The following is a 12,908-nucleotide window of genomic DNA, read 5'->3' as shown; positions in this document are numbered from 1 at the left end:
ACACTCAACCACTTCAGGAGACAGTGTATGACCAGGGACTGATGGTACTGAAGGAAGAAGTCCAAGCTGCACTGAAGGCATTGGTGAAAACGGGCTCCAGGAATTGGCAGAATACCAACCGAGATGTTTCGACAGATGCAGTGCTGGAGGTGCTCACTCATCTATGCCAAGAAATTTTGGGGAGAGCTGCAGGGCCAACCAACTGGAAGAGATCCACATTTATGCCTATTCCCAAGAAAGGTGATCTAACCGAATTCAGAAATTCTCAAACAATATCATTAACACCGCATGCAAACAAAATTTTGCTGAAGATCATTCAGAAGTGGCTGCTGCAGTATATCGACAAGAAACTGCCAGAAATTCAAGCAGGATTCAGAAGAGGACGTGGAACCAGGGATATTGTTGCTGATGTCAGATGGGTCCTGGCTGAAAGGAGAGAATTCCAGAAGGATGTTTACCTGTGTTTTATTGACTATGCAAAGGCATTCAACTGTGTGGATCATGACAAATTATAGACAACACTGCAAAAAAAGGCAATTCCAGAACACTTAACTGTGCTTGTTAGGAACCTGTACACAGAGCAGGAGCCAGTCGTTTGAACAGAACAAGGGGACACTGCGTGGTTTAAAGTTAGGAAAGGTGTGCGGCAGGGTTGTATTCTTTCACCATACCTATTCAATCCGTATGCTGAACAAATAACCTGAGAAGCTGGACTATATGAAGAAGAATGGGGCATCAGGATTAGAGGAAGACTCATTAACAACCCATGTTATGCAGATGACACAACCTTGCTTGCTGAAAGTGAAGAGGACTTGAAGCACTTACTAATGAAGATCAAAGACCACAGCCTTCAGTATGGATTACACCTCAACATAAAGAAAACAAAATTCCTCACAACTGGACCAATGAGCAACATCATGATAAATGGAGAAAAGATTGAAGTTGTCAAGGATTTCATTTTACTTGGATCCACAATCAACAGCCACGGAAGCAGCAGTCAAGAAATCAAAAGACGCGTTGCATTGGGGAAATCTGCTGCAAAGGACCTCCTTCAAGTGTTGAAAAGCAAAGATGTCACCCTGAAGAGTAAGGTGTGCCTGACCCAGGCCATGGTGTTTTCAATCGCCTCATATGCACGTGAAAGCTGGACAATGAATAAGGAAGACTGAAGAACAGATGCGTTTCAATTGTGGTGTTGGTGAAGACTACTGAATATACCATGGACTGCCAAAAGAATGAACAAATTTTTCTTGGAAGAAGTGCTGCCAGAATGCTCCTTAGAAGCAAGAACGGCGAGACTGCGTCTCACATACTTTGGAGGTGTTACCAGGAGAGATCGGTCCTTGTAAGAAGAACATCGTTCTTGGTAAAATACAGAGTCAGTGAAAAACAGGAAGACCCTCAGGGAGATGGACTGACACAATGGCTGCAACACTGGGCTCAAGCGTAACAATGATTATGGGATGGCGCAGGACGGGTCGTGTTTTTTCTATTGTACATCAGGTAGCTGTGAGTCGCAACTGACTGGAGGGCACCTAACAACAACAACAGAACTTTCTACCATGATAACAGAGAGGATGTGCCTTCCTCTGATGTGGACATGAAGCATTCACCAAAGTTGAGCACATATTGCTCACAAAGAAAACATCAGTAAATTTCACGAAGCAGAAATACTACAAATGGTTATCTCTGATCACAACGTAAAAAAAACTATTAGCCAAAAAAAAAAAAAAAAAGGTTCTCCCAACTGGAAATTTAAGTCATGTGATTGTCTGAAATAGGGAAAACAGATGGAAATTACAGAAATTCTGAAATTATTTAATAATAATTATTAATGGAAACAACCTATCAGATGCTATGAGATAGGCTTAAAGCAATGCTCAGAGGAAAATTCAAAGAGCTTTTCTCAACAAAAATGGAGGCATGGAAACAATCTAAATTCCTAACTCAAAAAGTCAGAAAAAGAACAAAGTAAAACAAAAGCAGCACATGGAAGGAAATAAAGATAATTAATGGTATAGAGGAAAGAACAAAAGTAAAACATAATTAATAAATCAAGAGGCCGGTTATTAAAAAAAAAAAAAATTAAGGCAGACCAACCACTAACTAACTTGAAGAAAATTAGGGAGAAAGCACAAACCTACAAGACAATAAACAACAAGGGGAAAAATCATCACTGGAAAAATGTTTACAGTCTTCAGACTACTTTGCAGACATCTATGCAAATCAACTGGAAAACCTGGCCCAAATGGTAATTTACTATGGAAATACTGCCTCTCAAAATTAACCTCAGCAGCGACAGAAACATTGAACAGACCAATCTCCACAGAGGAAGGAGAGAGTTACCGAGGACTACCCCGCAGAGAAGTACCAGGCCCTGCCGGTTACAAAGGGGGTTTCTATCACACCTTCAAAGCCCAGACAGTTACAGCAGCGTGAATGGTTTTAGAACGCTGAAAATGAAGGAACACTTCCTGTTTGTAAGTGTAACACTGATACTCAAAGCTAATATAAAACAAAAAACCAAACCGACTGCTGTCGTGTTGATTCTGACTCATAGCGACTGTACAGGACAGAGTACAACTGCCTCATAGGATTTCCAAAGAGCGTCTGGTGGATTCGAACTGCCAACCTCTTGGTTGGCAGCTGTAGCTCTTAACCACTATACCATCAGGGTTTCCAAAGCTAATACAGACAGTACAAAAAAGGAGAAAATTATACACCATTATCTTTCATGAATATTGATGTAAAAAAAAACACTCAATAATAGCAACTCGAAACTAAATAAAGACTGTAATACACCACAAGCAAGTGGTATTTATTCTAGGAATGCAAGGCTGGGACAATATTAGGAAATCCAATTATATACTATACCATATAAATACGTCTAAGAAAAAAAGAGCCCTGGTGGGACAGTGGTTAAGTGCTCAGCTGCTAACTGAAAAGATGGCTTGAACCCACCAGCCCCCGTGTGGCAGAAAGATGTGGCAGTTTGCTCCCGCCAAGATTACAGCCTTGGAAACCCTATGGGACAGTTCCACTCTATTTTATAGGGTCACTATGAGTTAGGATCGACTCGATGGCAAGTGGTATGGGTAAGAAAAAAAATCATGATTATCTTCACAGATGTTGGGGAAAGCCTTTGATAAAATTCAACACATTACTGATTAAAATACCCAAGAAAAACAGAAATCAGTAGTATCTTAGCATGATGAAACACAGAAACTTTAGTACTAAAGCCAGCCTCTTACTATATTTCCATTAATATCAGGAACAAAACAGGCAGAAAATAATTAGAGGCAGAAGAATTAAAAAAAAAAAGGAAGTGAAGCTTTCTTTTTGTAGATATTTGATAAAGTATCTGGAAAATCCTAGAGAACCAATATTAAGACTCAAACAGTAAAATAATTCATTAAGGCTGTTGTCAGCTGCCATCAAGTGGGTTCTGACTTGTGGCAACCCCAGGTGTGCAGAGTAGAACCACTCTTCCGGGTTTTCAAGCTTGTCACCTTTTGGAAGCCCATCGCCAGGACGTTTTCCGAGGCGCTTCTGTGTGGGTGTCAACCACCAACCTTTCAGCTAGTAGTCGAGCGAGTAACTGTTTATACCATCCTGGGACAGGCTTCAGTAAGGCAGAAGAGATAAAGGTAACAAGAATAAACAGCTTTAATATAGACAAACAGTGCAGCACTATCCAGTAGAAATATAACATGAGCTGCTTGTCTAGTTTAAAATTTTCTAATTTTTGTTGTTAGGTGCCATTGAGTTGGTTCTGACTCATAGCGACCTCTACAACAGAGCAAAACACTGCCTGGTCCTGCTCAAACCTCACAATTGATTTTCTAGTAGCCACATAAAAGTAAAAAAAAAAAAGTGACTGATTTTAATAATATATTTTACTTAACTCAATTTATTGGAAAGCAGTAAACATATAATCAATATGAGAAATTGTAACTGAGGTATTTTCCATCCCTTTTTCTCCTAGGTCTTACAGACTCCGGTGTACACTGCAGACTAACTGCACATCTCCACATGGACCAGCCCGTCTCAGTGCCCAGGAGCGCCACTGTAGTGGACTCTGGAGCCAGGAGATACAACAGTAGAGAAGACCCCATTGAAAACAGAAACAAAGGAGATTAACCACTCAGAAACAAACTGAATAAGAAATGTGAAAAACCCGTTATGAGAGAAAACATAAAACATTCCTGAAGACACAAAAGCAGACTTCCACAAACGGAAAGACATCACTTGTTCCTGGTAAGATGATCAACATCATGAAGACATTAGTTCTTCCTAAATTATAAATGTTAGGCAATCCTGATAAAGACGCCTGCAGGCTTTCTTACAAACATAGGAAGGTTGACACTGGGAGTTCAAATCAAAGGCAAACCTGAAAGGACAGGCAGGAAAACACTGAGGAAGAAAAGCTATCAGAAGAACAGCCCTGCGAGGCACATAAACAGACTCTCACTCCTCCATTACGGGTTGAATTGTGTCTCCCCAAACTCCGCTCTGTAAGTCCCAACCTCTGTATCTGTGGTGATAATTGCCAAGAAGTTTTCTGTGATGTTAATGAGGCAGGATTGGTGTAGGGTGTGTCTTGAGTTAATCTCTTGTAAGAGATAAATCGAGAAGATTAGGCAAGCAGAGATGGGGGAAGCCAGATGCCAAGCCACATGGAGATCTCCAAGGAACCAGGAAACAGAAGCTAAAGAGACAAGGACCTTCCTCCAGAGCTGACAGAGAAAGCCTTTCCCTTAGAGCTGGGGACCTGAATTTGTACTTCTAGCCTCCCAAACTGTGAAAAAAATACACTTGTTCACTAAAGCCACCCACTTTTGGTATTTCTGTTATAGCAGCACTAGATAGCTAAGACAGCCTCTAAAAACGACTCAGTGTAATGATGACTTTTTTTTTTTAATTTTTATAATTTTTTTAATTAATGATGACATATGAATAAAGAAAGTGGAAAAGAACAGACTCCAGAAACAGATTTAATTACACATGGAAATTTAGTGTATGATAAAGGTGATATTTTGAATCACTGGGGCAAGATAAACTTTTTAGTAACTGGTGGTGGGACAACTGGTTAATTATTTGGAAGAAGATTAAACTGGATCCATACCTTTTTTAAGAATAGACTCAGAGTGAAAAAAAAAAGTCACACGATACTCAGAGAAAACAAAACACAGGTGCGTTCCTCTTGAACCTTGGTGTAGGGAAAAGCTTTCTAACGATTATTCAAAATCTAGAGGCAATAAAAGAAAAGATGGATGAACTGACTACGGGTAGCAGGTAGTCCTCAACTGATGATGACCCGCAAGTAAGACCATCTCTTTTTGGGTTTTTTGGACATCTTATTGTTAGTAATATCTACAACAAACAATGCTGTAGCACGTGATTTGCTGATGTCATCATTCCAGATGTTCACTTTCAGATGTTCAGGGATTAGACTTATACAGATGCTGTTAACAAACGGCAACGATAATGAAAACTAAAAAAGGAGGTATTCAACTTAAGTCAGGACTGACTGACGACAGAGTTGTCGGAACTGAACTCCGTCCTCAGTCAAGGGCTACCTGTGCATAGAAGTGTTATCATTAGCTGCTGTCAAGTTGGTCCCTCCTGCGCTGTGGGATTAGACCATTGTGATCCGTAAGGTTTTCATTTGTTGATTTTCTAAAGCAGGTTGCCAGGCTTTTCTTCCTAGTCTGTCTCAGTCTGGAAGCTCCACTGACATCTATTCAGCTTCACAGCAGCGTACAAGCCTCCACGACTGACAGACGGGTGGTGGATGCACGTGAGGTGCACTTACTGAGCTGGGCCTCCCACCACTGAACCCCACTGCCCCCACGCAAAAGCAGCACGGCTCAACAGCACCAGAAACAAAATCAAAAGACAACTTATGACATGGGGGGAAATACCTGCAGCGTGTAACAGTCAAAAGGCTGGTAACCCTAAAATGTAAACTGCCTGCAGCAACTGAAGGAAAAAGACTAAAAATGTTTTACAAAGATGTGAACAGAAAATTTCCAAAAGAAATAAGGAAACAGCCCTAAGAAGTATGATCTCACTGTTAATTACAAGAAAATGCACGTTAAAACTACATCGAGGTGCGATTCCTCACAAATTACAATGGTGGGGAGACGCCAGCTGGCGAGGCTGGGGAGGCAGGCGCCCTACACCACTGTGGGATTTGGAGAAGAACCGGTGCGATCCAGCAGGACTACAAACGCACGTACCTTTGACCCAGAAATCCCTCTCCTGGTACTCCTCCTGACAACAAAAACCCAGACGCACAGACCTGCTCACTGCAGCACTGTTCGCAATGACAAGTCACTGGAAACCCCCTAAATCCCTGTACAGAGGAGAAGGGGGGGCTACACAGCCACGCAGCTGCAGGAGAGTCCTACGCAGCTCTGAGGGCGAGGAAGATCTCGGTGAAGTGGCAGCAAATGATCTCCTGAATATGTTAAGTGGGGAGAGAAGAGCAAACGGCAAGAGTATCTATATTACCTTCTGTGTTTCTTTTTTTTAAAAAAAAAGGGAAGTAAGAAAATAATTGATTAGTTGTCTACAAGGGGTGGATGGGAATGAGGTGGGGGAAAAAGGGAATGTGGTGAGAACCCAAACCAGAATGGAACACACCAGAAACAGATGAGCCTAGCTTTACTTCAAATGAATCCCATAACTGTACTGGGGGGGAGGGGGCGGGGGGGGGTGCGGATAATCCAAGTGACTTTTAACCCAGCATTCTGACTGCTTGCTCTCAGGCTAAAGTTAAAAATGAGTTGCGAGCAAACACTAAAAGTGAGTTCATACGTTCTCATGGTGACAAATAAGGGGAGCAGCTCAGAAGCCGTACATTCTAGGAGTGAACAAGTAAGCAAACACACTGTGGGGAAGGGGAACCTGGCTTTTTACCGTCAGAGAACAGAGTTACAAGTGAGGAAAGGGGGAAGGTTAGAACGAACTCTGTCAGGTGCCGCTGAATCAATTCCGACTCAGAGCAACCTCACGTGACAGAGCAGAACTGCCCCATAGGGTTTCCTAGTCTGTAATCTTTATGGGAGCAGGTCCTCAGGTCTTTCTCCTGAAAAGCTGCTGGGTGGGTTCGAACCACCAACCCTTGGGTTAGCAGCCAAGTGCTTAACTGTGCAAACAGGGCTTCTTGAACCCTGTGGTACTGGAGTGGAATTGCAGGTATCAGTACGAACTCGTGCCTTTTAATTTCAGAATTAGATACAGAAATGGATATAGATCTACGTGTTGTGGGGCACACACGCACACCACCACACACATACAACACCACGCACGTGCACACACACGCCACAAGTGCACACACACCACACGCGTACGCGCACACACGCCACACATGTGCACACATGCACGCGCACACTCTTCCTAGCTCTGTTGACTGAGTGGGCCTAGCAGGAACGACACACTGGTAGCGCCTAGATCTCAATCTCTAAATCCCACACTCCACTAAAAAGAACCAAGGCTCCCTGGAGAAACGCCTGACTATGGGGCTGGGACAGGCCAAGTCTAAGATAACTATGCCAGAAAGTTAGGATGTGCTCAAGGAAAGGCAGAAAGTGTCAAAGGGACCCAGGAGGCGCCCACTGATTAAACCGGGGACACTAGAGCACCAGATCCAAAGAGTTAGTAAAGGGTTATCAGCTTTGGCATAAAACATCAACCTGTGAACCCAACTGGAGTCAAATAAACCAATGAAAAATAGGCAGAAGGAAAGCTCTTCTGTATAGCAGAACGCCACAGAAACAGGAGGAATAATCAGAAAAACCACCGTTTGTCAAACGACAAAGTACCAATCACCTGGGGCAAGAACCATCCAAGGACACTAATCCTAGTGGTTAGCGCTTGATGAGAAGTAGGGGATTCCTCTCCCCACAGCACGTCTGCTAGTTGGCAGCGGGGGAACGGTTAACTTCATGGTGGGACACGTGCCTCTCCACCCAAGGACCAGAATCCGCATCCACAGTGATAGGACAAACAGACGTCACCTCCTCCTGATACAACACACTGGGACACACCACTTGAAGGGTACTGCTGCGACAAACATAGAATTTGAATCCAATAGTGTGGAGCCGTCCAACCCAAATCGAGGGACCTTCTAAAAAAATAAATGGCTGTACTCCTCAAAAATATTAAGGTCATAAAAAGCAAAGAAACTGATCCAAATTAAAGGAAATTAAGGAGGAACAACAACTAAGTGCCACCTGTGATCCCGGACTAGATCCAGGCCAGGAAAACAACACACTCTTTTTTTTTTTTTTTGCTATAAAGGACACTAATGGAACAAGAGGAGAAATTTGGGTGCGGTCTATAGTTAGATGATCGTATCAAATCAGTGATAAATTTCTTGACTTTGATCATTACACTGTGGTTTTGTAAAAGAATGTCCTTGTTTTCAGGGAATTCACACCCAGATATTTAGGGGTAAAAGGGCATAACATCTACAGCCTACTCTCAGTTCAGAAAAAGAAGAGAGTGGGAGAGAGAGGGAGAGAAGGGGACAGAGGGAATGCCAAGGTGGCCCCATGCTGACGACGGGTGGCTGAGCGTATGCGAGTTCTTTGTACTATTTCTGCAGGCTTTTGGCAAGTGTAAAATTATAAAAAGTTAGTGTAACAACAAAGGCTACTTGTCCCCCCTTGTTGTGAAAAGGCCATAAAAAGCACAAAGCCAAAGACGGATAAGGTAGCCGCCAGGGCAGGAGGCGGACAGGCTGCAGGAGGGTGTCAAACCACTGTGCCCTCCAGTCATCTGATTCACCCAGAACATGAAAGGCCTCAGGCTAGAAATACTGCCTCCTGTTCTGTATTTACCAATTGAATTGTTGGCTCTGTCTCCTTTCTTCTTCTTGTTTTTCTTGTTCTTGCCCTTCGGCTGAGGAGACTCGGCCAGGATCAGCTTGCCGTTCTGCTGACACTCGCTGGGAGAGGTGGGCTCAGCTGGGACTGGTGTGGACTTCTCTTCCTTGACGTGATTCAGCTGCTTTTTGTTGTTGTTATTACTGTTGGCTTTCTTCTCCTCTCTCTTCTGCTCTGTGAGGGAAGTGAGCTCAACAGCTTTGGCCTTCGCGTCAGTCTGGGGCCTGGCTCTGGGCGGTGCCTCTGTGGCTTTGGGGCTGGCCTTGCCAGTCTGCCTAAGCTTGGCTTTGCTGCTCCCGTCTTTGTGGTGGTGCATGATATCAAACAGGAAAGAGAGTGGCTCGTGCGGCTTCCCGCTGATCTCCTTCCGGAGCAAGAGCCTGGAGTCTCTGGTGCCCGCGGGGTCTGCGGCATCTGCATCCGGCCCTGGCCTCGGCTCTGCGTGGTTCACGTGTCTGGAAGGGGAGCGAGGTGAAGTTTCTGGTTCTTCAGTGTGCGCGAGCGAGCCATTGGGGATGCTTTCAGACCTGGGCACAGGCTCTGCGGCTGTCTGAAAACTGCGAGCCAGCATGTCCAGCTTGGGACAGTCTTTACCAGGCCTGTCCTTCTTCTTCTTCTTCACCGCTCGCAGCTGCTGAAGCTCCTGCAGCCGCTGCAGCTCCTCCTGCAGCCGCTGCTCCTCCTCCTCCTCCTCCCGCCGCCGCTGCTCCTCCAGGACATGCAGGTGCTCCCGCTCCCGGGCCGCGGCCTCAAGGCGGGCTTTCTCCTCCAGCTGCAGGTGGGAAAAGAAAAGGCAACTTAGGACCACGGTGTGCAGTCTAAAGATTAAGACACATACAACACAAAGTAATATCAGGAGCTACCCACATAACAGGACAGTAACCAACTCTGGAAGGGGCTAGAATCAACGGAAAGCTTACACTGCACCTACCCTGTTATGGACTGAGTCGTATCCCCCAAAAATGTGTGTTGTAAATCCTAACCTTTATGCCTGTGGTGGAGCCCTGGTGGCACAGTGGTTAAGAGCTTGGCTGCAAACCAAAAGGTCGGCAGTTTGAATCCACCAGCCATTCTTGGAAAACCTGTGGAGCAGTTCTACTCTGTCCCATAGGGTCGCTTTGAGTCGGAATTGACTCAATGGCAAGGGGATTTGTGGTTTATGCCTGTGGTTATAATCCCATCTGGGAATGGGTTATCTGTTATGTTAATGAGGCAGGATTAGTATAGGGTGTGTCTTGAGTAAATCTCTTTTGAAATATAAAACAGATTAAACAAGCAAGCAAAGGAAGCAGAGATGGGAAAGACGTGCCAAGCCACATGAAGGGTGCCCAGGAGAAGCAGCTCAGAAGAGACAAGGACCCTCCCCCAGAGCCAACAGAGAGAGAAAGCCTTCCCCCAGAGCCAGCACCCTGAATTCAGACTTCTAGCCTCCTAAACTGTGAGAAAATAAATTTGTTTGTTATAAGTCATCCACTTGTAGTATTTCTGTTATAGCAGCACTGGACAACTAAGACACACCCCAAATGATTTTATTCTACAGAGTGGTGAGATTCCTTCTACCTACCATGGTATCCACCAGCTTCCCCTTAGAAACCCTGTCGGGCAGTTCTACTCTGTCCTACAGGGTCACTATAGTCAGAATTGACTCGATGGCAATAGGTTTGGTTTTGGGTTTACCATGGTATATAAATCTACCATGCTGTACACTTCCTTTATTGGGGCAGGGGACAGGGGGGCTTAGCCAACAGCTCCTCGCAGCCTCTGGCCTGGGGTGAGGGGCACTGAACAAGGTCCCGTCAGCCACTGTGCTCGTGGCCACCCCTCCCACCGGCTCTGCCCTCCATGACCGGGCAGAAAAGCCTGCCGGCGGCCTGTGTGATGAGGTCCGCGGTACTGCAGATTCTCTGGGCCACAGTTAAACGGCTGCCCGTGTCCCGCCAGAACGCCTTGCAAGCACACCTTTCCAGATGAAGGTCACGCTAGCGCATCACCACGGATAAACAGGGCATGCAGGACGTGTGGCCGAAGAGACTAAAGATTATTTCTTCGCACCTAGTAGATAAGCAAAGGTTCCGGTGTGTCTTCACTAGCGCGACAGAGTACCTGGCTTTACGCAACAGCGTCTACTACAGGGCGAATGGACTGGCGTGCTTCTGCCACCAGCCCCCGGAGTCCGTCCGCCCCAGTGTGTGTTTACTAGTGACGGGGACCCGGGGCGCAAGGGGAGCCGCTTCTTCTGTTTAGAAGACAAACAGGAGTCATCAAGGCGTCCTCCCTCCTACCCAGCTCCTCTGGTTACTCAGTCCCGAAAAGGTGGGTTTATGAGAAACTCTGGCAAAAACAGGTTCTGCGGGAAGCTTTAAAGGACCTTTCAAGTTTAAATTATCTTCTCGCGATGCCTTAATATTTCAGTAGGAATATATTTTAAGAGACAAATTTACTCATCTTATTAAAGTTATGTCAAAAGATTTAACGGTTGCACGCTTTTTTTTTTTAATTTAGTATGCTAATTTAGGTGAAAACGATTTAAAGCCCTTGCTCCTCCATGGTAAAAGGGAAGCCTTTCTCGGGAAACGGTCACAGAGATGAGGCCCCTGGGGCGGTCACTGGCCACGTCTGCTACGAGCCGCGGACTTGGCGCCTGAGCGTGAGGAGCTCTGTCACCACGCACGCTGGCACACCCCGGCCAGATGTGTTTCCTCACGGTAAGACTGTCTCCACGGAGAGCACTGGAAGTAGCTTCGGCTCTAGGGCAAACTCCTTCTCAGCCCTGGACCAGTCACAACCACAGCCTGTTTCCGCACCGGCACCCAGCAGTGCACCTCCCACACAGGCCTGCAGGGGGAGCTGCTACAGTACAGAACCTAGAGGCGAATTCAGTGTCCACTGCCTTATTTCAACAACCAGCCTGCCGTCAAAGTCTCAAAACAGGTCTAGGGGAGGCACTTAAAAACTGGTGCAAGGCGAAGAATACCCAAGAAGTGTCCCTGGTGAGACCGGCTGCTAGGGAGGGCCTATGGCACCTGCTAGAAAGACAGCCTGGCCTCAGTGAGCCCAATGTGACTGCAGCACGAGGCTCTGCCCAGACGGCCCACAGGACAGGGGACGGGAGGCAAGGGCTGAGAGCGGTAGGCTTGGAGAAGCCCCTCTGGGCCCCCCAATGCTGTAACGTCCCTGGGTTCCTGCAGGTTCTCCCCCATCCCTGTGTATCTTCTCCCCACAGCCTTCCACACATACCCGGCAGCCAGTGCAGACTGAGCGTAGGATCCTAAGGCACAAGCAGAGCCCTGGATGTTTAATCCACTGGGCAGAATAATCACAACAATCCTAGAATCTCACATTGCTGGGCTGGAAGCAACACCACGGGTCACAAGGCCCGGCCTCCACGGGCATCTTCTGGTCAGTGCCTTTGGCAGACTGCCCACGCTGAGGACAGGGCCTTCAGTTCTCCCCAAAGCCATCTATTCCACGGCTAGTGCCCTTGTCATTTTCCCACATTCCCTCACACTGAGCCCAGATCTCTGAGGTCTGGCTCTTGGGCAACTTTTGGCAGCAGGAACCCAGGAACTGCTCTGTGGGAAATCCCCAAACAAAAAAAGTCACACCGAATCACAGAGCAGATGCTGTTTCTATCACTTTCCACAAAATGTGAAGTGAGGAACACAACATCCCATTTGCCAAAAGGCAGTTTCTGCACGTCATGACTGGTCGTCAGACCTCAGGTCCAGTCGATTCATGCCCCCGGGCCACAACCACTGGATGACCTGTCTGGTCTCAGTAGGCAGCTGCCTGTGTGACACTACTGCCCCTCGGGAAGTGTGGACTCCTGGCTCCCCGGGGCTCTCACCTTACTCTGCAGCCCTCATGCCCACGCCACCCAGTGTCCCCTCTGGAAAGTGGCTGCCTGATCCTTCTCTGCTCTGAGGAGAGCTGTGGCAGTATCAGAGGTGCAGGTGTGGGGCCCCTCGGCCTGCGCCCGGAGGAGCCGCCGTGCAAAGGCCCTGTCACAGCCCC

At 46.4% G+C, this 12,908-nt stretch overlaps 1 protein-coding gene across 2 annotated transcripts in view; it reads right to left on the bottom strand.

The window, feature by feature from the left end:
* Positions 1 to 12,908, bottom strand: part of FAM193A (family with sequence similarity 193 member A) — a 201,302-nt gene that overhangs the window by 17,056 nt on the left and 171,338 nt on the right. For both annotated transcript variants that reach the window (XM_064286156.1, XM_064286155.1), the window contains exon 19: positions 8,850 to 9,666. In XM_064286156.1, the coding sequence (XP_064142226.1) occupies positions 8,850 to 9,666 (817 nt within the window). The remainder of the gene's footprint in view (positions 1 to 8,849; positions 9,667 to 12,908) is intronic.

The sequence above is a fragment of the Loxodonta africana genome, chromosome 5 (assembly GCF_030014295.1).
Source record: "Loxodonta africana isolate mLoxAfr1 chromosome 5, mLoxAfr1.hap2, whole genome shotgun sequence".
Lineage (NCBI taxonomy): Eukaryota > Metazoa > Chordata > Mammalia > Proboscidea > Elephantidae > Loxodonta > Loxodonta africana.
This window is presented reverse-complemented; position numbering and strand designations above follow the sequence as displayed.